The sequence below is a fragment of the Solanum verrucosum genome, unplaced genomic scaffold (assembly GCF_900185275.1).
Source record: "Solanum verrucosum unplaced genomic scaffold, falcon-dt-bn FXZP01000103.1, whole genome shotgun sequence".
NCBI lineage: Eukaryota > Viridiplantae > Streptophyta > Magnoliopsida > Solanales > Solanaceae > Solanum > Solanum verrucosum.
In genome coordinates, this window is record NW_026020048.1 from 6,934,732 (window position 1) to 6,958,439 (window position 23,708).

The 23,708-nt window shown below is 33.6% G+C and overlaps 4 protein-coding genes across 5 annotated transcripts; 1 reads left to right on the plus strand and 3 right to left on the minus strand.

The window, feature by feature from the left end:
* Positions 1–1,742: 1,742 nt before the first annotated feature.
* LOC125822153 (AP-3 complex subunit sigma-like) lies at positions 1,743–3,904 on the plus strand. 2 transcript variants are annotated; one of them, XM_049501532.1, is made up of 7 exons: positions 1,743–1,880; positions 1,985–2,027; positions 2,109–2,173; positions 2,739–2,835; positions 2,947–3,020; positions 3,456–3,547; positions 3,672–3,904. In XM_049501532.1, exons 1-7 carry the CDS (start codon positions 1,812–1,814, stop codon positions 3,736–3,738), a joined length of 507 nt encoding a protein of 168 aa, XP_049357489.1. In that variant the 5' UTR covers positions 1,743–1,811; the 3' UTR covers positions 3,739–3,904. The 2 variants fall into 2 exon arrangements, with proteins under 2 accessions (XP_049357489.1, XP_049357490.1); XM_049501533.1 differs by having other exon boundaries at positions 2,950–3,020.
* Positions 3,905–4,355: 451 nt separating this feature from the next.
* LOC125822433 (uncharacterized) lies at positions 4,356–14,617 on the minus strand. The gene is made up of 16 exons (XM_049501828.1): positions 14,224–14,617; positions 13,979–14,140; positions 13,132–13,311; positions 12,918–12,975; positions 12,080–12,130; positions 11,352–11,434; positions 10,614–10,701; positions 10,066–10,107; positions 9,900–9,974; positions 9,703–9,771; positions 8,020–8,135; positions 7,166–7,278; positions 5,868–5,947; positions 5,531–5,651; positions 4,859–4,925; positions 4,356–4,773 (listed from the first exon to the last, which is right to left on the minus strand). Exons 1-16 carry the CDS (start codon positions 14,481–14,483, stop codon positions 4,644–4,646), a joined length of 1,695 nt encoding a protein of 564 aa, XP_049357785.1. The 5' UTR covers positions 14,484–14,617; the 3' UTR covers positions 4,356–4,643.
* Positions 14,618–17,128: 2,511 nt separating this feature from the next.
* LOC125822781 (uncharacterized) lies at positions 17,129–17,523 on the minus strand. Its single transcript, XM_049502239.1, has 2 exons — positions 17,347–17,523; positions 17,129–17,263 (listed from the first exon to the last, which is right to left on the minus strand). Exons 1-2 carry the CDS (start codon positions 17,521–17,523, stop codon positions 17,129–17,131), a joined length of 312 nt encoding a protein of 103 aa, XP_049358196.1.
* Positions 17,524–20,609: 3,086 nt separating this feature from the next.
* LOC125822643 (60S ribosomal protein L6, mitochondrial-like) lies at positions 20,610–23,708 on the minus strand. Its single transcript, XM_049502066.1, has 2 exons — positions 23,563–23,708; positions 20,610–21,027 (listed from the first exon to the last, which is right to left on the minus strand). Exon 2 carries the CDS (start codon positions 21,004–21,006, stop codon positions 20,698–20,700), a length of 309 nt encoding a protein of 102 aa, XP_049358023.1. The 5' UTR covers positions 21,007–21,027; positions 23,563–23,708; the 3' UTR covers positions 20,610–20,697.

Here is a 23,708-nt window from a genome sequence, read left to right on the forward strand (position 1 = left end):
AAATAAATTAAAAGGAAATCTTTGTTTGTAGTAGTGCCACGTAGGCGGGTCTAGGGAGAGGTTCTCTTTTATATATATACTAGTAAAGAAAGCGCCCGAGCCCAACTTTAATAAAGTTATATTGTTACTTTCTCCGTCCCATATTAGATGAGAATCTTACTAAAAATATTTTTTTCATATTATTTGAGCACTTATTAAATTAGGATATAATTAATTAATTCTTTCCATTTTACCCCTACAATTAATATGACTATTCCTATATTGTATGTGTATTTTTTGTAACTCATTTCAATGTACATTGATATAAACAAAGGGCAAAATGATGAAGTCTTCCAATTTATTAATGATTTCTTAATCACCGTGTAAAGTTGGAAGTGCCCATCTAATATGGGACGGAGGGAGTATAGTTTATGTATTGTTATAAAATTAGTAAAGATTGTTATAATATATTTTGCTCATAAGTGAGCTAATATAAAAACTTATTTGTCATTTGTCTTTTTAATTTCAATTTTAAATAGCAAATAAATGTAGCGATAAGATTGAGGGTAGAAAGGAAGCATATCTTTCTAAATTTAAGTAAAAATAAACAGAGTAGAAGTAACATTAGGGTTATCGATAGGACGATTCATTCGGTTATTTAAAAAAAAACTATATTATTCAATTTTTCGGCTATTTTATAATGTATAACCAAAATTAAAATTTTAGAATCATCCCAATCCTAATTTATGTGACAGAAGCAGTACAAAAATTAGTCTTTTTTTTTGTTGTCTTGTAGATATTTTAAGTTATTATTTATTGTAAATTATAGTACTTTTTATTAAAGTTTTTAATAACATATGTTACTTTTATGTTTGAGAGTTAAACCAACTTTTTTTTATATGTCTTTTAATTTTATATGTGTTTTGTCCTTTTCCATTTTGAAAAACCAATACTCTCTCCATTTTATTTTATATGTCATTTTTTTTATAAATATATTGGTTATTCCCTCTTCTTATTGGAACACATGTTGACTTGTGGTGAATACTTATTCCCTCTTCTTATATAGTAATATATGATTAAATCATTGGATGTTGTTTGGTTGCACTTATTGATTGTACTTTTAATTATCGTATTATTTGTTGCTATTCTTTAATATATTTTTTATTTGTTTAATATATTTTATTTGAGTTGATGTTTTATCTGAAATAATATCCATATTCTTATAAGATAAGGATAAGATTCATGTACACATTACCTTTTCGAACCTTATTTATGAGATTTTACTAGATGTATTATTTTTTTGTTGTTATAATTAGAAATATCGATTTTATAATTTGATCTTTAACTATTAGAAATTTTTCATTCTATGCTGGTCCACTTGTCTTTTCATTTTCATGAATATTACGATTTTTCAACTACTTGACATGCAAAATACTCAACCCTATTTTACTACATTCAAACTCTTATGTTTAGTTAAAAAGTGCATTAATTACTTAAAATAAAATCCCCGTATTTACGGGGGGAAATGTGTACACATACAAGTCAGATTTGCTTAAATGATTATGGGTTTGAGTCATGTCAGAAAGTAAGCCGAATCACTATTGATTTAGCTGATGCAAGTGAAGAAAAAGAAAAGAAAAAAAATATGTAAACAATTCTATCAATTCAAGGTGAAATGGGTTTAATTAGATATTATAAGTACTAATATAAAATTTATCAATAAATAAAGGACCAAACTGTGATTTACGTTTATTCAATTTTACAATTATTGAACAGAGAGAGCGAGACAAAAGAGTAGCTTGGCCAGTTCTGTTGTGAGATTTACAGGAAGAATGATAAAGGCGGTAATGGTGATTAACACCTTCGGCAAGCCTCGCCTTTCGAAATTTTACGAATTCCAGGTTTGTCGCTCATAATTATCTTTTTTTTTTTCTATTTCTAAGATCTATCTTTGATTCAATCCTGTTTAATTTTTGCTGAATTTTGTTGTTGGGATTGGAATTAGCCAGTGGAGAAGCAACAAGAGCTCATCCGCCACGTCTACGCAGGTAAACACGCAATTTGATTAAACTGAGATTTCGTTCAGTTGGATGAGTTTTTGTTTCTTCGTTTTGGATTTCATTTTTCAGTCTTAAGCAACAGGCCTGACAATGTGAGCAATTTTATTCGGAGCTTAGGGGCAATTTTTGGTCCGGTAATTACTTGATTGTCTGGCAATTTTTAATTAGTATTTCTTCCAACATTTACTATACGGATTATGAAAGTATCCTTCTGCACCTCTATCTAATGCTTGTGCTGGCTTTGCTATGTGAGAAAATTATGTATATAGATTGTACATAACTCTATGATCTTAGAACTTGAGGATTTTCATAATAAGGACACTTTATAATGCTTTGGTGCTGTGCAAATTTGTGGAAGAAATTTTTATTTTTCTACCCTCACCTTTGGTTTCTTTGTTTTATGTTAGTTATCCTCTTCCATCAAGTGAGTAACTACATACATGTAGGAAACTTACTCCAACTGAATTGTAAGATTTTTGCTAATTAATATTGATTAAAACCGGATAAATGATGGACCAAAATAGGACAAGTGCAGTCCCATGGAGACTATCACTTAGGCAACAGTTTACATGCTACACTGCTTTTAATGGCTGTGTACTCCTCTTTTGTGATGTACAACTTAAGAAGAGTAATTTATACTCTCAAATCTCAATCATAAAGAGTAAATTATTCTAATAGCCATTACTATATCTTTTCCAGGATACAAGGCTCGTGTATAAGCACTATGCTACCTTATATTTTGTCTTTCTATTTGATAACTCTGAGAATGAGTTGGCCATGCTCGACTTAATACAAGGTATTTGTTTCCACTATTTACATAGTTTTATTGTGGGAAAACACATTTTTAAGTTCATGTTTAAGTTGTCTCCTTAACTATACTTAAGTGATGATGTTGTCCTCTTTATAGCAGTTTTTGTAGAAACACTGGACAAATGCTTCAGAAGTGTATGCGAGCTTGATGTAGTATTCAATTATAGCAAGGTAAGAGTGTTGCAGTAACCTATTTGTTGTATTTTATATACTTATCTTTGAAACATAAATATCCGTATGTAGAAACCAATTCGGATACATCAACTTCTGTTGCTAATTAGTTGCAGAACTTTCATGCTCCCTCAATGACGAACTCTGATCATTACAATGCATAAGATGTTTAGATGGACTCCTATTTTCCAGACAATTCCACTTTTCCCAATATTCGCCACCATTGGGACTTTTAACTGTTATAACTTCTAATTAACAAATGGTCACTTCTGTAACATAGGTAATTAATAAAGCTCTAGTAGTAAAAGCTTGGGCACATTCACAATTTTACAGCAAACTTCATCCTATGCAATACATTACAAGTGCTATTTCTCTTGCCTTTTGGGGTATCAATCTGCATATTTGTTGTGTCTAATGGATGATTGTCTTCTGCAGATGCATATCATTCTAGATGAAATAATTTTAGGTGGTCAAGTGCTAGAAACAGATTCTGTTGAAGTTGTGAGAGCAGTTGAAGAGATTTCAAAGTTTGTCTCTCTCTCTCTCACTCACTTGCATTTGTCATGATTTTTTTAAATTTTTTTTTGCATTTCCAGCTTTATGTGCAAAACTTGTAAATTGTTTTAGAGAATAATTCTTATTTAATTGCAGATTGGAGTCAACCACAAGTGCTGGCACATTGATCAACAAATCTATTCCGTCTTGGTGGGCTAGATAACACATGGTTCCTCTGTACATTACCATATCTTAGTGTTGAAAATGTACTATAGAGAATATGACATATATACTTTTTCAGTGTGGCATGTTAACTGACTTCTCGATTTGTAATCATAGCTGGATACACCCTTCTCTGAGTTATCGGATTTTCTTTATAGGATCCTTCAGTGTTAGTTGCAAAAGCCAAGCTGAAAGTGTGATCAAGTTTTATACTCTTATAAAATACCTGCCTTGTATGTTGAAACTTGATTAGCTAATGTGAGCAATTATTTTACTGAACTAAGGGAACGACTATTTTTGCTCCTGAAACCGCTTTTGCACACCTGGAATTGTAGAACTAATGGTTTAAATTGACAGTGTTACCCTCCTCTTTTTTTTTTTTTTTGGGATAATGGTGGTGTTTGGATCAATTTATGCACATCTTGACTAATCCACTGGGTACGTGCTACTAGATGAGAATAAATCATATAGGCTTTTTTTTTTTTTTAATGTTTTTGAATCCATATCTTTCATTTTGATAAGTTGTAAAGTTACCAAAGTTCTCAAAGGTGCGAACATTAAACTTATCAAAAGAAAGCAAGCCGCAGAACGTTTGCCTTTGAATTAATTTCTATTATTATTATTTTCCCGTTCCCAGCATAACATTATTCTTTACATTGAGGGGATCCACTCATTCTGAAGATTCTTCAATCGAAGAGATTTGCGCTAGTGATCAGTCAAACCGACTTCAGTATTTAATAGACTATAAATAGACTCTTAAGCAATTTATTCGCAATAATAATAAAACGAGGTGAACTTCTATTTGGCTATAACACTAGCGTGTTTTAGACTAGATGTCCTTATTTTAACTGATTGAACTCGTCAAAAGAATCACAAGAAAGTTGTTCTTGCTCTCTCCCAGCAGCTTCATGATTTCTTGAAGTCTTCAATCACAACATGAGCAGCATTGCGTCCTGGGGCGCCCATTACTCCACCACCAGGATGTGTCCCGCTGCCACACAAGTATAGGCCTTCAATTGGAGTCCGATAATTTGACCTGCATTTCAACGTTAAGATAATAGCAAAAATCATCATTTTATGAACTTGAGTCCTTCAAGGACTAATGTCTTCAGAACCATTACCATCCTTTCACTGGCCGCATTAAAAACAGAGAATCTAATCCCATGGATCCGTGGAATATATTGCCTCCTGTCAAGATATAATACAACACATCAGCATTTGCTATATCAGTTTGCAGGGACTATAAAGCATGCTCCAGCTTATAGTCATTCGTTCTCATAACTAAACGAATCCACAAATTTCTTAAACTGGACTCAAATAAACCAAACATCAGGTTTCGTATTATCTTCCAAGATTGTAGTATGCTGGTACTTATAACCTACTGTGAAACACTGATGCTTCAACAAGAAACAAGTCAGGTCAGTTGATCACAAAACGTTAGTTTACAGGAAGATTAAGCTATGAACATGATTGAAATCCTGTGTGGTGAATATACTATTTGGTACAGTCGTTGAACTACAATAAAGCTCGACAGTGTTGTGGCAACTTAACGACAACAATGCCTTTTGGAGATTTTCTATCCTGGGTGTGCAGTGTAATTCAGTAAACAGATTGGACTCACATCCGAACCCATTTAAGGTCTGTAGCACAGAAGTTCATTAATAAGGTACACACATTTCATGTTAAAGGAGAATTACTCAATGAAGTGCCACTGGAATGTGATACATATATTAGGTCATTCCAACTAATCTTATTGCTGAAGATAAGTGAGCAAGAGGATAGCAGTGGCGCACCTGTCAGACCAATTTCTCTTTCGAGGTCTGGAGGAGTTAACATATCATACCCAATAATTGATGAGCTAAATCCAGGAGCATATTCATCTATCATGCTAAAGCATCTCTGGGCAAATGATTCCTACAACAGTAACTTTTTATTAATCACAAACATGAAATATGTGATGCATAAAAATGCAACCAGGATGGATCCAGAACTTTGTGAATAAATCTGAAAGAACTCCTACTCCTGCTAGGAAAAAGGAAAAGAAATAGATGACTTGAAAAAAGTGGGTGAAAGAATGTAATTCAGAGATAATTTCAAAAAAAAAAAGAATGTAACTCAGAGATGCTTAACTCTATATACAGGATTTTCCCAGCTGCCATCAGAGGGTTTATAAGGTGTGTACTGGATGAATAAACCAATCACATGCTTTCCTAGGTAAAACAATAATGAATATCTGTAAGTTCTAGCATTGATCGAAAACCACAAGAAACAACATCTGTCTTATTCTGTTGAATGAGAATAACACAATACTATTGTTTATTGAATATTATTTTGTCATGTTTGTACATTTAGAATTCCCTCCCCCATGCTGAGGAAATAGCCTAAAACCCCTATGTGATTTTAGAAATCCAGTATTCTAACCCCTCAAACAGTGTTAGCTCATTTCCCTCCAAAAGCGTGTGCACGTTGTTCTAAACATAAGACTATCTTTGTCAACTTAGCTAAAGTCATCATCACAGAAGTTTTTTTTTTTTTTTTACGTAAATTCAGATTTTGTATAAAGATTTCAGTCTTAATTTCACTTATTTCACGTTGAATTGGTTTAAGATTTATTATCTAGGATTAATTTGAGATGACGTAGATAATAATTTGACTCCAGATGAAAGAAAAAATATGGACAAGAAAAATGAAAATCAACTTGCTACTAAAACCATAAGGAGTACTTTAGGAATTCCACAAAGGGAGGTACATAGCAAATGTAAAACCCACATGGGTATACTGCAATAAACCCTACTACCCTTGTTGAGAATATAGGAAAGAAGCAAAGCATATAAACATAGCAACTGAATTACAAGAACCTAAGCTTTGTTCAATATTGTAAAAGATAAAGTTAAAATATGTCCAAGTATGAAATAAATATTGAAGATAGTTAATAATTGTATTAAATTAAAAAAAAGGCAAAGAATGTAGAAACATTAATCTAATCATAATGGGGAAAAATATAATAGTATATGTACATAATATTCCAAGTCACCCAATTACTATTTAAAACAACACCATATTACATAAATTTTAATCAAATACTTCAAAGAAGTTTTAGAGAAAATGTTCTAGGTGTATAAAGGGCAAAAAAACACAAAGCATAAAGTGAGCACAACACATAGACAAATATCTCAAAGGTGTAAAGCGTGTAGGTGGCAAATGCTCCACCTATGGAGGAGTTAACTCTACTCTTTTTTACTTTACCCTCGCGTGAACATTCAGGGGGTTAAGAGCTTGCCAAACCTCTAGATGAGTCCAACTTTGCTTTTAAAATGTTCATATTCACTATTTCAGATCAAAAACTTGATATCACCATAGAAAATCATAAAGCAGTTTACTGTCAAACAGATAATTGCATAAACACGTTACGAAGCAAACTTGAGTACCAGATGGAGAGATTGTCTTGTCAAAGACAGTAGGAATTGTCATCTCAATTATGGGCCGTCGAGATGGTAAACCATTTTCAGCATCCTGTGCAGCACTGTGCATCTCTTCTATACTACAAGCACCAGAATTATATAGTTGTCTTTGGATTAGAATCATAATTGAAATAACAATTTTATAAGGTACAGGAAAGGCAAGAATGATGACACCTATAATAATTTGTTCAATGTCAGCATCAGAAAGATGGATTGTGGGCAAACCTTCTTGTTATGTGTTTAAAAACTCAAAGCTCATCACCATCAGATTTAACTGATTTTTTTTACCCCTCCCTAGGAGTTCCACATTTTTCTCCCTTGGTAACTCAAACCCACAACCTCAGGGTTGGAGGTGGAGGGTGTTTACCACTCGAGCTTCCCTCTCTAGTCAATTTAACAGATTGGAATAAGATATCTCTTGCCTATTTGACATGGAAGTAAGCTTTTAACTTTTGCTCATCCAATGAGCAACAAACTAAACAGCTGATTTGACCCAAACAAGATGCACAATCAATCAACTAAGCCTCAATACAATGTCAATCTTCTAAATCCATTCCACTCAATTCTGACATTCTCTATTCACCAGTAAACAACTTGTCTATAAGACAAAAAAGACCTACATACAGGATAAATGAATTATTTGTGTATCCTCGTAGTGTCATGTTATCCACATATTTTCAGAAAGATTGTGTTCATGGATTTATGACAGGCTAGGAGACTAACTCATATTCTTGTTTATTTGTACTTGGGTTACATAAATGAATCAACTCATGCAGATCAGAAGAAAAATGAATCTGAAATGGATAACTCTAAGTGAATACCTCTCTGGCCCTATGTGAATGGTACCACCATGCTGTGGACCAGCATCTGGATGACTTAAATTGCAGCATTGGAACTGTGGCAATCTGTCAACGGCCAAATTGATTTTTGTAGTAGCCTATTTCAGTAAACAATGAACCTTTAAAATTCCAGGTACAAAAGATTAACAACCAAACTAGAAATGTTTAGCCTGAACTGCAGCACTGAAAATTATGGTAATATGTTGATGGTCAATTTAATTTTTGGTAGTACCGTTCCAGAATCAACAATCCCCTAAAATTTCAGATACCAAATATTAACAACCAAATGTATCCAATATAATGACCACAACAAGAGATGAGATTTCATCACATAATGTTTAGGGCCTAAATCATTAATCAGTATTGAACTTTTTAGAGCAAGACGAATGTTACAAATGAAATCAACCTAAGCCTCTCACGATTGAGCCATTTATATGCAACAGGAGTAAAGAGACTCGGACATGAACCTTATGAGGAAATTGAGTTTTAAGTTAGTAACTTCTACAACATGTACATGACCATCAGGTATCTCTCTAAGAATGTTTCGCTTAAGGTCATATCAAACTGTAAAGATCATATATTCCTGTTATTAGGCCAAGTCTTATTTGGTCCCTCAAAATCATAAAAGGGAGGCTTTGAAAGCTAAGGTGCTGTCAGTTTTAGAGTGCAGGCCAAAGCTGAAAGTTTATGATGTGCAAGTACAAAATGCTGTATTGCTGTAGTAGGATTACTAAAAAGAATAATTAAGACTGGTCCTTGCAGCGTCAAAAAATATAAGAAACCAAAGGTTAATTTCCAAAAAAAAAAAAAAAAGATATGCCTAATGCCTGTGAATTAAATCTCTAAGCACTATTGAGGACTCATTACCAAGAACTTGCAAGAGAAAGAAATGAATAATGAAAGAAGAAACGTGAGATGCAGCCCAAAATGCCAACTCTGAGATCCTTCAATCAGGGATCCTTAGATGAAGCAGTTATGTAGCCAATATCAATGAAAAGAAGAATTTTCTCAAAAAAATATCAATGGAAAGAAGAAAGAACAGGAAAGAAGAATGGTTTGACATCTCATGTTGTGGCATGGACAAGCACCATCATTTCAACACACGATATAGCGACATTCCTGGCAAAATCAAGCCCAACCCGACCCAACCCATTTAGTTTTGGGTTGGTTATTGACCCGCCCATTTGTTAGCTCAACCATCTCAACCCAACCCATTTCAACTCATTAAAAATTGGGTTGATATGTAGACCAAATTGATTTTTGAGAAATCTTGTCAAAATATTATTAAAAAACTTCAAAAATAATAATTTTATTAGGTACTAACAACTTATAAAATAACAAATAAAGTTATTAAAACTTGGTAAAAATTGGACGGGTTGGGTTATGACCCGTTACTAACCCGTTTTGACCCAAACAAATTTGAGTTGGGTTGGGTCTTGACCCATTTGACCCGCCCAAATTTAACCCAACCCGCCCAATTACCACCCCTATCTACATGGTTAGAAGTTAGAACCTGTTATCTCTATGCTGAATTCAATTATGTACTTAAAAAAATTGTTTGATGAGTAAGGGTATTTAACAAGACAATTGGCATAGGATGAACCAGAACATAACAACTGAATCTTAGAACAATCAAGGATGATAATTCTTTATATGCAAGCTTACAGAGCGATAATCGGAGCACTTGATAGCTTTATGAAAATCATGAGGAAGCACATCATCTGGCACAAGATCCTGGATTGTGGGAGACACGTAGTCAGAGGACACTGTTTAAATAGGATTCTTTTTCTCTGATATTTTGTAATAATGTGCCACTGCTAGCCTAAATTTGTTCAAATAAAAGAAGAGGAACAATTTTTTACCATGAAAGTTTTGAATGGTGTGGCATTCGATAAAACAACAGAAGAATGCAATATGGTTCCGTCAGCCAGCAATACCTAAAAAATTCCATCCAATTTGCCACATCAAGATCAACTTTGACTTGTTAAAAAAGGTAAACTATTGGAAAGACAACCTAGTGAAACTAACCCCATGCACTCTGCCTGTGTCTTCAATCATCAATTTCGAGACCTACATCGACAAAAGAAATGTTTCCTTCAAAAGACAACTTCAAACACAATCAAGGAAAGAGAAAGTATTTTTTGAAAGTTGTGAAAATATAAGAGAAAATTATTAGCTTGATTTTCTTAGTTTTTATTTTAAAACGTGATAGAGGAAGGAACAAGTCATAATGTTCTACATAATCTGCCATATGCCTTCAGTCATACTGAATTTTCACTAATATATTAACAAAAAGGCCTGGGGAACGAGGACAGTATTTCGGCCATAAGAAATATAGGTGGATTTTTCCCACATAACCCCAAGGTGCAAATGAAAATAATAAAAAGATAAACGATAGAACCAACAAATACAATGAAATCAACTCCTCCACCCCCACCCACCCCCAAAAAGCAAATTCACCAAGAAAGCATCTAAAGCTCTAGATGTATGTCAGATTCTCAAAAGCAAATAACTCTGAGCCGAAATACTCATTCTCTTTACAGTGGAGAGGTAGTGAACGCATAACGAAAGCATACTTCGGCATTTGTCAATATGGTTGCACCAGCCTCCTTTGCAGCAGCAGCTATAGCCGATGACACGGAGCCCATTCCCCCTTCAACATACCTACATGTAAAAACAGCTGTCAAACATTTATTTTACTAAGAGAGGACAACATGATAACCACCCAGTCAATTTAAGAAAGGTAACTTTGGATTTGAAACAAAAACAACATGACCTAATATATTTTGATTGCCTAAGTTAATAAAGATTTTGAAGGTAGAAGCAAACGTGTCCCATCTCTAAATAGTCAAAACGTAAGGAGCAATAATTCAAATATGTGGGCTCACATAAAGCCTTGGCTTGGGGATTAAGGAAGATGGATACGAGGGATACCAAGCATAGTGGATTAAGTGGGCACCGCATAAAGGAAAAGAGAAAGAACAGTTTACTGCTTTTGCTTAAGCTATGATAAGCAGCTAAATTCATTAGAATGTAACTATTTGCTAGTATGACAAAAATGGAACACTGAAAACTCTGAAAGTTAGTCAAGGGTCTTTTTTTTATAGGTTCAAAGTTAGTAAATGCTCCTATATTTAAAAAGATTGAAAACAAAGAAAATAAAATAGGACTCTTTGTTAATTCAATGTGTATTTCATTAAATAACTGGAACATTTAAAGCAACTACTCCAAAGCAGAATCCTTCAGATAAAATGAAACAAATGATTTTACAAAAATGCGAAAGTAGTTAAAAATTTGCAGTGTTGTATACATACGACCAAATACCACGATCACCATCAGATTCTCCCATCACATGATGTAGCAATACATATCCACTTCCAGGCGTATGAACACTTGCCTATGAATTTATAAATTAGTTGACAGATGAACAGGAAAAGAAGGAGGAGAGGAGTAAGTATGAAGCAAACTGAAACTGATGTGATAAAGAATATTAATCAAAATTTCATTGAATTGGCATTTGGCCATGACACAAACAAGGATACACTAAATTGATGAGAATGTGAAGAATGACAAAACCCGAGGAACACTAAAAGGACCTGTTTCTATTTCCTGCCTGACTAGAGACTCAAAAACTCTTAATCCTACATGTTCTCAGTAAAAATTTCAGAGTGGTCCAAGAGGTAGTCAAGCCTGCTACTTCATGCAGATGGAAAACTGCCAGTAAATGTATGGTGGATATATGCATATAACTGAAAAGAAATTTCTAAACCATGGGCCATGTGAAACTTCCGATATTTGCTGCAAAGACATGACTTTTACATGATCCCGTAACTAAGCACAGATTTCAGTTAAAACATCCAATCATTTTCACTAAATAGATGGTAATGCAGAACAGCAAAAAATTACTTTTCAGCAATGCCGAATCATATATATGTGGATCCTAGATATACATTCCAAACAATGTAGGCAGCGATTGACTGCTCCTCCATGCATGACTCAACACATTCTGGGGACAACACACATGAAAAAAAAAAAAGCTTACCGTGGACCCTATCACTGCATCAGTTGCAAGAGTTACTTTCAGAACATCTGCCTGTGATATTTCAGCAAGCACACAGAATTAGTAAGTTAGTGACACCAGAAGGGATGATGATTAAGATGTGAGAGAATTTTTCAAAATGTATTTTGAGGAATGCAACAAATTGTTCAGTCTTTAGACGAACACACTTCATGACAAGAATTACACAGCATAAGAACATGTAGTAGCAGCTTCCATAAACAAACACGATTAATTACTACATACACCAGAAGAAAGTGATTTCTATCCATTGAAATTCTTGTTCATTTCAAAGATTCTGTTTGTTTTGAATTTTAATGAGACATTACCATTTACGCTTCTCTGCCCCATCCCCCCATTCCCCCACAACACATTTCACCTGATTGAAGAAGACATTTATAATCGATTGAGGAAAGAATAACTGAATATTGGTGGTAAAGAAGATAAAATAACAAGACAACCTCCTCCACTCCAATAAAGACAGATGGAGCTACTTCTGATCTAGTTAAGACAAGTTGTGACAAAACAAAAGCCAAAAATGATAAAGGAAACAATTGGAATAAAAAATCTGGAAAGATACAAATCAACAGAAAACTTTCTACTACAATGATAATTAGCCTTCAAAATTAGAAGCTATAGAACTCCTCATCTTAGGTTCCCAACACTATCTAACGATAAAAGCATGCTCAACACAAATTATTGATAGAAAGCATTGATTGGGTCACAATCTACAACCTTGGGACAACTTCATATATGAAACAGAATTATTTTAAGCAGACTGATAGACCAAGTAAAAGAAAATTAATAGTAAAAAATTTGCAACCTCAAACCAGTTATTCAAAACCTTCGAAGCTGGGGCGAGTAAAAGGTCCATCAAGTCCCTGAAAAGTTCAGTGGAAACAATTAAACAAGGATGGACTATGACAGTTGAAGTCGAGTCTTCATACTATTTTAGAGTAGATGTTGCCCTAGTTTGTCCAACTGATAATAATAAGTTTGGTGAAATTATGCAAACAGGACCATCTAGAACATCTTACACTAGGTCTTTCTGTCCCAAGTGGAGTGCTCGACGGAGACAATTAGCCCAAAACGCTGAATTTTGCAATTTGTGCCTCATACGAGTATTGAGATGTGAAGAGCCTTGTAGAGTTTCTGGTGTAGACGAATCCAGAAGTGGGTCCATAAACTCGCAAAACTTGTCAAGTTGACTCTCATACCTATAATTAGGTGGCACTTGCTAACTCAAAAATTTAGAATATGATAGTAATAGACAAAAATGATGAGCAGAAAGAACTAATATATGAATTCTCATACAGACTTTAGGGTGCTAAGTGAGCTCAATCCTTAAATTCCGCTAAATTATCATCAAGTTCCAAACCTGGAAATTTTGGCAGGGATCTTTTTCTGGCCTTTAAGTTAGCATGTGAAGCACCCTTGGGTTCTCCTTCTTGAGTATGTCAATCTTGAAAGTGTCAAGAACAATGGACACATGAGATTTCAGTATTAAAGAAAGGTGAGCCTGATTCCAGTGATCTGGATGCGAGCTACATGCCATATCTATTTCCCAATCATAGTCATAATCTGAGTTTCACCAAAGTATTCTCACTAATTTATAGGAGTTAATCCACCATAAATGGCTCTACACCTATGTATCTCCTTCATCTTATAGTCTAGTTCACATCAACACTGTTGCATTTAAATCGCCTTAAAATAATTAAATGTTTTTTCGACAAAATGAATTGCTCAAGGTTCAACTCTCGCGTAGTAAACATGATTATTTAACAAGTTTCTCTTTGTCCTTTAAAAATAAAATTGCAGCAAACAAAGTTTCCAGAAAATGCATTGAAGTTGAAGTAACGACCAGTATAAAAATAAATACTGAACCTTGAATAAGCATCAGCATCAGATTTAGAAAACTTTGAAATCTGAGAATAGTTGAGCTCCTTGTCAGAACCAAGCAGAAGATAGCGTCCGTCAAGAAGAGGCGTGAATGATGAAGGACTCCTTTTCAGTAGCTTCAATCCATGTCTCTTCAACTCCAATTCTCTATTAATCATAACGCATTCCCAATAATTGAAGAAAAATAAATCAATACTAACAATAAAATGATTGCAATAATTAGATCTCACTTTATAACGCAGGGTCTAAGGAGGCTTTGTAGGTAACTACAACGAGAAAACTTGAAACCAGGAATGAGTTCTTCAGTGACAGCAGCACCGCCTATGATATGGCGCCTCTCGAGAACGGCAACGGAGAGACCGGAACGAGCGAGATATGCGGCAGCTGTAAGGCCGTTGTGACCACCGCCGATGATCAGAGCATCCCATTTCTTCTCTTTTGCACTGAAGCTGCTGCTGCTACTGCTAAATTTTCGGAATTGTCTCCACATTTTTAAACTTTTTTTTTTCGCCTAATCTCTGATTTTAACAATAGCAACTCTTTGAACAGGGAATAGGGAATCTATCCGAGCTTCAACACTGGTCACTCTGCTGCTTAGTTTATTGGAGCTTGCTTGGCCTTTTCCCTCCTTTATCTTGTATATAAAAATAAATATAATATATATATAAAAAAAAATAGTCGTACATTATTAATAGTACTCTTATTTGTCGTGTTCATTGGCCACTTATTCAGATACTTATCGAAAATAACCTCCTGTAGAACTTTTTTTCATATTTAAACATTTGAATTTGAAACCTTTTAGATTCATTCTATCAAAGCAAAATCAACTAATTGAGGGAAAGGAGCACCAATGAGAAGGAAAACCAGTTTTGTGAATATTAAAAAAGTGTTAACAAGAGAAAATGTATATTGCCTTCATCATAGGAGTATGTCTAAAATGGTCTTTTAATTATATCTTTGTTGAATGTAATTTGGTCTCTTAATTATACATTTGCTCGTTTTAGTCATTAACTATATATTTATCGATTTTAGTCCTTTAAGTATTTAAAAACTTATCAGTTTTAATTTTTGTCCATTTTTTATACAAATAACTTAGATTTATATTAACAGAATCTATGTCTCGAGAAATTAAATTTGCAGTTGTTTCTACTTTTACTTCAAATTACCTTTATGCAAAGAACTTTAACCTCAACGATTCAAAATAAAATTTACGAGGAAAGAAAATATATGTCATAATTTTATTCAATGAACAATAAAATGAAGCATATTAGCTACTAATGATTTAAATATGTTAAACTTTATTATAAAAAGAAAGAAAATTATTAACAATTGAATTCAAAATCTGCACTCCAATGACTTTATTGAAGGGAATGTGTTTAATTTTCAGAACTTGAAATTTATAAAATTGTAGATTTGCAACTTTTTTTTTCTTTTTTTCTAAAAAATAGATTGATTTTATTATTTTATTCATTTATTTTACGTAGAGATTTGAGTAAAAAGTTTAAATCTCTTATTTTTCTTTTGTATGAAAAATAAATTTAACAAATTTTGGGTTGATTATGAACCGTTAACCTTCAAAAAAGGGAACACAACATATTCAAGTCATTAGCAACAATTATATGCTTCATTTTATTCTCCGTTGAATAAAATTAGGAGTTATATCTTCTTTTCTCGTTGATTTTATTTTGAATAGTTGAAGTTATTGTTCTTTTCATAAGAGTAATTTAAAGAAAAAGTAGCGGGGATAAAGAAACAACTTAAAATGGGTTAAAGATTTAATTTCACGAAGAGTTTCGTTAATATAAATCTAAGCTATTTGTATTTTTTTTAAAAAGACAAAGACCAAACCTGATAAGTTTTTTTGAATACTTAAAAGACTAAAGCCGGTAAGTGTATATTAAGGGACCAAAGCTGATAAGTTTTTTTGAATACTTAAAGGACTAAAATCGGTAAATATATAGTTAAGGGACCAAAACTGATAAAATTTTAAATAGTTAAAGGACAAAATCCAACAAAAGTATAGTTAAGGAACCAATTTTGACCTACTCATATAGTTAAAAGGACTATTTATGGCATTTTATCATTTACACAGTTTAGGCATTTATGAATTAGGGATAAATTTTTATGATAAGTATTAAATTTAAATTTTGATAAATACTACTTATTTTTTTTCTGTTATGTATAGTGTGATAATGAAAATAATTTTGTCCATCAACAATTTAGACTTGAGATTAAATTTAGACCCTTTAAGTATGTGGAGACAATCAACGGTTTAGACTTGAGATTAAATTTAGACCCTTTAAGCATGTGGAGACCATCAACGAGTAAGCATGTGAAGACCATCAATGAGTCATTTATGTGTAAAAAAAAGTAATTCTACTTTCTTACTATATTGGTGCAATGATGAGACATTTGAATCAGAGGTAGACCCATATGAAGAGGAAACAATCATGTATAAGAAACTAGTAAAAATAATGAATATAATAAAGAGTGCATCCTTAGAGGGCATAGAATTGCACTTAGTCTGCTAGTAGAAGTGAGGGAATTCAGCCTTGTGACTTGAGGTCAATCCCGGCCAATGACCATCCTATTAATGACTAATCGAATATGACATCATTCGTTGAAGGCTTCGCTGCAATTACCTTCAATGCAACCATCAAACATCAAATAGAAAAATAAATAATCTATTTTCCTTTTAACTCGGGAAAAAAGTTTGATTATATAAAGATGTAAATATGACTAGTGGTGCATAAGTTTGCTGACTACTCATAACTATTAGTATTTCATTGTTTTTTTTCCTTCTATTTATGAAGTTGAATTACTGAGAAACTATTTTTGGGTAATGAAATAAGTAGTTGTTTGGTTGTTTTTTTTGTGTTTGACAAAACCACATATATCCAAATTGCTAGATAGTATTTAATTTGTGATTTTACATACGTATACCATACTTATAAATTATAGTTTGTAAATACACATAACGTTATAATAAAACAAAGTGCAAATTCTTGGTAAAAATTCAAAAATAATTAGGTTCCAAAACGGAACCTCTTTAATTATACTAAAATTGCAAACTTTTGATCAGGTAACTCAAGGAATGCCATTGAAGGAAAAAAAAAACAAAAGGGAACTGAAATACTAATAAAATTGATCAAAAGCTGCATATGCGTGTGTCATGTCCGATGATTCTCCTCTGCGGGCAGCCATTGGATGGTCGCAGAACTTTTCCCACCTTTTAAGCCTATGAACTTGCTTTCGAAAATTTTCAACCTTCTGTTACAAACCAACAACACCAATTTCAAACAAAAAACAAAATACTAGCTACTATTTTTGAAGCCAAGATATAATAAATGTACCTCGTCAATAGTATTTTTGAAGCAAACCTTGTGATCAGCCATTGGGGTACTCACAAAATCCTTCAAATTGGTCATAAAGCGACCATCAATGGACCTCTTCCATCCACAAGTAGTTACAAGTGGAGTTACAGCAGCATTAGCAGATTCGTTTTGGCCTTTACCTACTTCCAATTCCATTGCTTCGATTTCTTAAATACCAATTGCAAAATATAATAATAATGTAACTAAAAAAAGATAATAAGAATAACTAAAATTTGATCGTTAATGACTTATATTTATAGATAACTAAAATATTGTACAGGATATTAAATCGACTTGTTTAGCAAGAAAAGATGGCCAAATTATCTTGAGAAGGAAATCAGGCTATTTCGATTCGACATTAACGAAAAGAGAAGGAAAAAAAATACCGTTTTCTCCAAGTAATGTGATTTTATTTTTTATAAGTTTAAGTTCCAATATTAGAAGTACAAATTAGGTCTTTGAGTTTAATTTTTTAAAAATTGACGCATCTTTTAGATAAAGGGTTTGAATGCATCAATTTGATAAAATTGAGGACGGCAACTGCTAGTCTGGAAATCACACGGGTCAAAATCAAAGTTATGCTAAAATAAATAAATTAATATACAATGATCTTAGATGAGTTTGTTTAATTAAAGGTTAATAATGTTATTTTTTTTCATAAGTAAAAAACTCAATTCGCTATTAGAAAGGGTATCATAGGGGGAAAGGAAGCTAAGCCTAACTTTTCATGTTTTCTTTAGGAAATTATTAAGGCAAAACATATTACAAATCTAACTTACCATAATTGTAGTTTTACATCCTAAGTAATTCGGAAATTGAAAATCAAAATCGAAAAGTATTAAGAAAGATTGATGACTATATAAAGCAGAAAAAAAATCCTAATCCAACACAAAAACAATTAAAAAAAAATCAACCCTAGCCTTTTTCTCTATAAATACTAATTAATGGTGAAGGTCAACAACCTTTCATAATCAATATTAAAGCTTTTATAAATTTAATTAATTTCATCAAATAATGGAGCCATCCACTTATAGTGAAATTCGTGTGTCTCCTGAAATTGTTTATTCTATAGGAGATTGTCCAGTTGACGATTTTAACGTGGAGATTAATTTAATAGTCAAATATGCTTACAATTATGGTGAGAGCACTTTGGAAGAGTTCAATTGTGATAATACATGTTATTGTATGTACAAGTCATTATCGTGGGATAAAATTGATGAAGTGCTTTTGGGAACTAATTTTCCTTATCAATTAGAAAGGGTTAAGTGGATTAATCGTACTGAGAAAATATTAGCTAACAAGGATGATTTAATCAAACAAATTTTGGAATACACTCATCACAACATTGTTACACGTTCTCCACACGAATATTTGGATGAAATTATCGTAAACCTGATATTTGTCAAGCAAGTATCCGTAAATCTGCAAGAATTTGAACTTATGAAAACAAGAATTGTTGCAGCAGATAGAGAATATTTTGCGGAGTTACTTTGGAAATCAGTTCATGACAAGATCATGAGAGTGAAACAACGAGGATCATCGTCTTTATACGAAGAATTTAAATGGATAGAATATTTCATAGAAAATATTGTGAATGGCATATCTGTGCGGAGCATGTGTTATGATGAGAATTATGAAAGGGAATTAAAAGAGTCTTTTATTGAGCAAGCTAGGAAGGAGTTTAGGTCACTACCTGTCGTAAGATCAAAGATTCAATTTTTAAAGAAAGTAAATTTGCCAAACCATGATGATACACTGACTGGAGACATATGTTCCATATGCATGGAGACTTATTTACCTGATTCAGAAGCATACAACATGCCTTGCAACCACAATTTCCATTTTAACTGCATTGAGACATGGATCCTTAAAGATCCAAGTTGCCCTATGTGTCGTTATAAGTTGCCAGCGATAGAGACTTCAGAGCCGGAGCTAGAAGTTTGAGTTTATGAGTTCTAAATTCACAAAAAAAAATTCTAAGCATAAATACACGGTGTGGGCGGGACCTATTGGGGTCTTTTGAACTTTTGAACTTCCTTTTTGTCCCGTAAAAAAGTTCATGCGTAGCTTAGAAAAACTTGTATTTACAATGATTGATTGAAATTTAAGACATATTTCTTAGGGAAATTCAATACTCTTGTACATCACTTGCTTTATTACTTTAGTTAGCTCTTTAACTTAATATGTATACCAGGATAGGTTCTAAACACATTAACGAAATCATTAATCCAGTACTTCATGATAATTTTGATGAAATTTAATATAAAAGAATAATTTCCTAAAAGCTCTAATAGGTGACATTGTAGAGTGTAAACTAAGATTTTTGGCTTGGTAGATCATGACATATCAAACATGACATTAAAATATATGGGTTGAAAATAGGTTAGATCAAGAATGCAGTTCTTACAGAGAGTACAACTTCCAGAAAACGAATTGATAGATGAGTGTTTGATTTGCATGGGGAGTTACTTACCTGAACAAGAAGCATACATCATGCCTTGCCATCACAGTTTTCATTTTGGCTGCATTGAGACTTGGCTTCTTAAAAATCCAAATTGTCTGATGTGCCGTTACAAATTGCCACCAACAGACTCAAAATAGGAAGTGATCTCTTTCTTGTAAAAATGTATATTTTAAGCTAAGTTTTGTCAAAAATGTATCATTGTTTGTAGCAAAAATATTCTATTATTGAAGTTACTAATAGGGTCTTGGCAGTTGGCACCCAACAATTTCAAAAAACATATTGCCTCAAGATACTTATAATCCTAATGCATGACTGAAAATTATACCAGTTTGAAATTCAAGGATGGCTTCTGATCATATTAACAAATTATTATACTTTATAAAAACTTGGAGAAAAATAATATTCTACTTTCGTGCACCATAGATTTACTCATACGTATATTGCTATATGTTCCGAGCATTCTCTGACTACCTTAACACGCTTTTATTACGTTATAAAAACTTTGATGAAATTTAACAAATTTTTATTATAGAAGCAGAGAGCAATCTGTGCATATAAAGACCACAAATTCATCAACACCGTCCTTCACTTATTTGTAGCATTTGAAAGGATGAAAAAATTGATACAAAAACTGTCATTGAGATGTTTAGCAACTTCTGTGACCGAGGTAAAGACCTTCAACAACTCTAACTTCTAAAAGTACTCAAGCAGTCGGAAAACAAAATTACATTAGGAAGCAACTCTAAACTTTTTAAAGTACTCAAGCAGTTAGAGAACAAAACTACAAATAGGAAAGATAATTAAAGGAAAATTGTCTAGCATCATAAAAAGAACCAAGCCCAAGAAAGAACCATGAATAATGGTTCTCATTTTGATTTCTTTCCCTGCTTCTTTTTTATCACTTCATCAATGTACATAATACCTTTGCCCTTGTAAACTTCAGGAGGCTTACAGCTCCTTACAGAAGCAGCAAATTGATGTACCCTATACTTGTCAATCCCAGTGCAGCAAACCACATTGGGTTTGAAACAGAAGACACGAACTGCAGGGGGCACGGTCAGCTCAACCTCATGGCTGTAACCCAGCTTAAGGTACAAGAGACGACCTTCTGATTCTGCCCTAGCCTTGAAACCAACTCCAACAATCTTGAGAAAGCGGAAGAATTTAGCTTCCATTGGATGACTTCTATCAATCAGCTGAAATTGGAGATGACATGACAAAAGCCACATCAGTAGGCCAAACAAGAAAAAGACCTTGACAATAATACAACCGGAACATGCCAAATAAGAAAAAGAACTAGACAATAATACAACAGCAGCAAATTTCAGTTTAAAAAAATAATACAACAGCAACATTCTTTTTCCACTATGGGAGACGAACTTGCCAAGTATTAATTCTAGAATTAGGACATCTAACATAATGGTTTGTGACTAATACTCGGGAAAAACACCTACAACAGTTGAGTAGGAAATGCAATGCCACTTTGTGACTGAAAATTTGATTAGTCTCTAGGCTACAAAAAGGAAAACTGCTCAAGGAAGGGAAGACAACTAAAGTGATTTTCCTTTTTTTTTTCTTTTTGATAATCATGGTGTCCACTCGACTGATTCCACGGGATACATGTTACCTACCACCAGCAACAGGTACTAGTAACTATGTCACAAAGGCTAGAACATATGGGAAAAAACCACATAGTTTTTTTGTCTCTGCTGGGCTAGTATTTGAACCTGAGACCTCGTGGTGCTTAACCCACTTCATTGACCACTAGGCTGTCCCTTGGGTGTACAAAGTGATTTTCCTTTTTGATCCAAAGAAGGGGGAAGATTTTGTTTTTAAGGAAATAAATGACAAATACAGATTATCAACTAATAAAATCAATTCAGACAGTTTGTTTTCACATTCTGAATCAGTTTGTCTAAGCACTTTTATTTCACATTCTGAATCAGTTTGTCTAAGCACTTTTACACTCTTCTTCAGCATAATTTTTCTGTCAGTAGCTCCAGGAACTAATTTCAGTTTTCCTTATCTGATGGAGAGATGGCAGAAGAAGAACCACAGGAACTGGCCAACAAGAACAACAACTTACATAGTGTAATTCACAAGTGGTATCTGGCCTGGGGAGGGTAGGGTGTATGCCCTTACCCCTACCTTGGGAGGTAGAAAGGTTGTTTCCGATAGACCCTAGACTCAAACCGAGCATATTGCATTATTCCTTTCACTGGCAACATATGCTCCTTAAGAATTTGTTAAATGTCAATTTTTAGCAAGAAAATCAATTCAAATTTCATTAGTACCAACAGGTGAAGCAGATCTTTCAGTTCTACTTCTAAATGAAAAGAACTGGACCACTTTTAAAATGACCCTGATATAATCTTAGAAAATTGGCTGATGACTAATTTTAAAATAAGATGAACAATTAAAGCATGTGCATATAACCAACCTATTGTTATGCCTTGTTGTACTCTAGCAGGAGCATGTCCTCCATATGGTCTTCCATAGAAACTGTATCCATGTTTTTATTCTTTATTAACATGGAATAGCATGTACCCTTCGGGGTGGCTAGTGGTTTGGGCTTGGGACTTCCATGTTGGAGGTCTCAAGTTCGAAACCCCTTGCTAGCGAAAGCAAGGGGTTTGCCTTCTGGGTCGAGCTCGTTGCACCGGGATTGCCTAGTGCGGGTTACCTCTCCTATGTGGTTTGCGAGCTATTGCATAGGAGCGGGGGTTTTACCCTGTGCGCACCCAAAGGATAGCGGCTGCGGGTTTCCCTTGACATAAAAAAAAAAAAAAAACATGGAATAGCATGTCAACTTGCTCGATTTCTCACCTATTGATTAATCAAATAATTTCGACATCATTCGTTGAGTTTCACAAGCAGGCAGTTAATTTACAATCTCTGATCATTAGATTTTAGGTAGTTCGCACTTCAGGGGAAATGGGGACAAGCAGGGGTTTCTTCCGATGTAGATATGTAATATAATGAAGGGTAAAAGGGTAAAATTAACTCCTACAATTAGATATATGACCAATTAAAAAAGCTCAAATGATGAGCAACAACAACCATTCCTAAACCTTCTCAAGATGCAAAGACTAGCTAATTAGGAAAATGAAAACCAAAATCGAAAAGGAAAAAGAAAGGTTTAAGTGCTCTAAGAGGAATTGGTTGTTGATCTTCAAGTATTACAGATTATGCCGATTCTCAATCTGCATTTTGGGTTTCACAAACTTGTTTAAGTCAGCAGAAATAACATTTACCAAACCCCCAGGAGAAGTCATGAGTTCAGCTAAATTGCCAATGAGTGGAGCAGGGACTTATTCGACCACTACGAATAGAGTGTTATACCATACTCTCACTTCAGAAGCGTAACATTCAAATAAATTCATTAAGGGATTTCTTCGACCAGCTTGAAGGCATGATAATCTCCTGAGACGTAACTATTATTATCACTCACCAAAACAGTCAGTAACTGTCAACTGAAAACTACAAAATCCAAATTATATAGGCCATAAAACTAGAAAAGAAGCCTAGTGAGGATTGACTTTTCATGGCGGAAATAACAATCTCATTTCAGAAACATCACATTAAAATACATTCATAGAGGAATTTCATCGAACACCTCATATGTATGACAATTTTCAGATATTAATTAAAGACAAAACCTAAGCAAATAACGAGCAATTCATTTCGAAGAGAAAAAGGAGAAACTAGTAAGAATAAGAATAACAGAATACCAGGCTTTCTCTGAATCGCTACCTCAGCAAACCTAAAATCCACCGGAGATCCGCAGTTCACCGGTCAGTGGAGCGTTCCGAGGGCTCTTTCCGTCAACACAAGAAATTAAAGAAGTTGGGCCTATAACTGCTTCTTGAAAGAGAAG

Coding starts and splice junctions, on each gene's coding strand:
- LOC125822153 (XM_049501532.1), top strand. CDS start 1,812: ATGATAAAGGCGGTAATGGTGATTAACACCTTCGGCAAGCCTCGCCTT. Junction 3,021..3,455: donor TAGTATTCAATTATAGCAAG/GTAAGAGTGTTG, acceptor TGTCTTCTGCAG/ATGCATATCATTCTAGATGA. Junction 3,548..3,671: donor GCAGTTGAAGAGATTTCAAA/GTTTGTCTCTCT, acceptor ATTTAATTGCAG/ATTGGAGTCAACCACAAGTG.
- LOC125822643 (XM_049502066.1), bottom strand. CDS start 21,006: ATGGAAGCTAAATTCTTCCGCTTTCTCAAGATTGTTGGAGTTGGTTTC.
- LOC125822781 (XM_049502239.1), bottom strand. CDS start 17,523: ATGGAATTGGAAGTAGGTAAAGGCCAAAACGAATCTGCTAATGCTGCT. Junction 17,264..17,346: donor TCAAAAATACTATTGACGAG/GTACATTTATTA, acceptor GGTTTGTAACAG/AAGGTTGAAAATTTTCGAAA.
- LOC125822433 (XM_049501828.1), bottom strand. CDS start 14,483: ATGTGGAGACAATTCCGAAAATTTAGCAGTAGCAGCAGCAGCTTCAGT. Junction 12,131..12,917: donor TTTTGAATAACTGGTTTGAG/GTTGCAAATTTT, acceptor GAAATATCACAG/GCAGATGTTCTGAAAGTAAC. Junction 5,948..7,165: donor CAAGACAATCTCTCCATCTG/GTACTCAAGTTT, acceptor TGTTTTACCTAG/GAAAGCATGTGATTGGTTTA.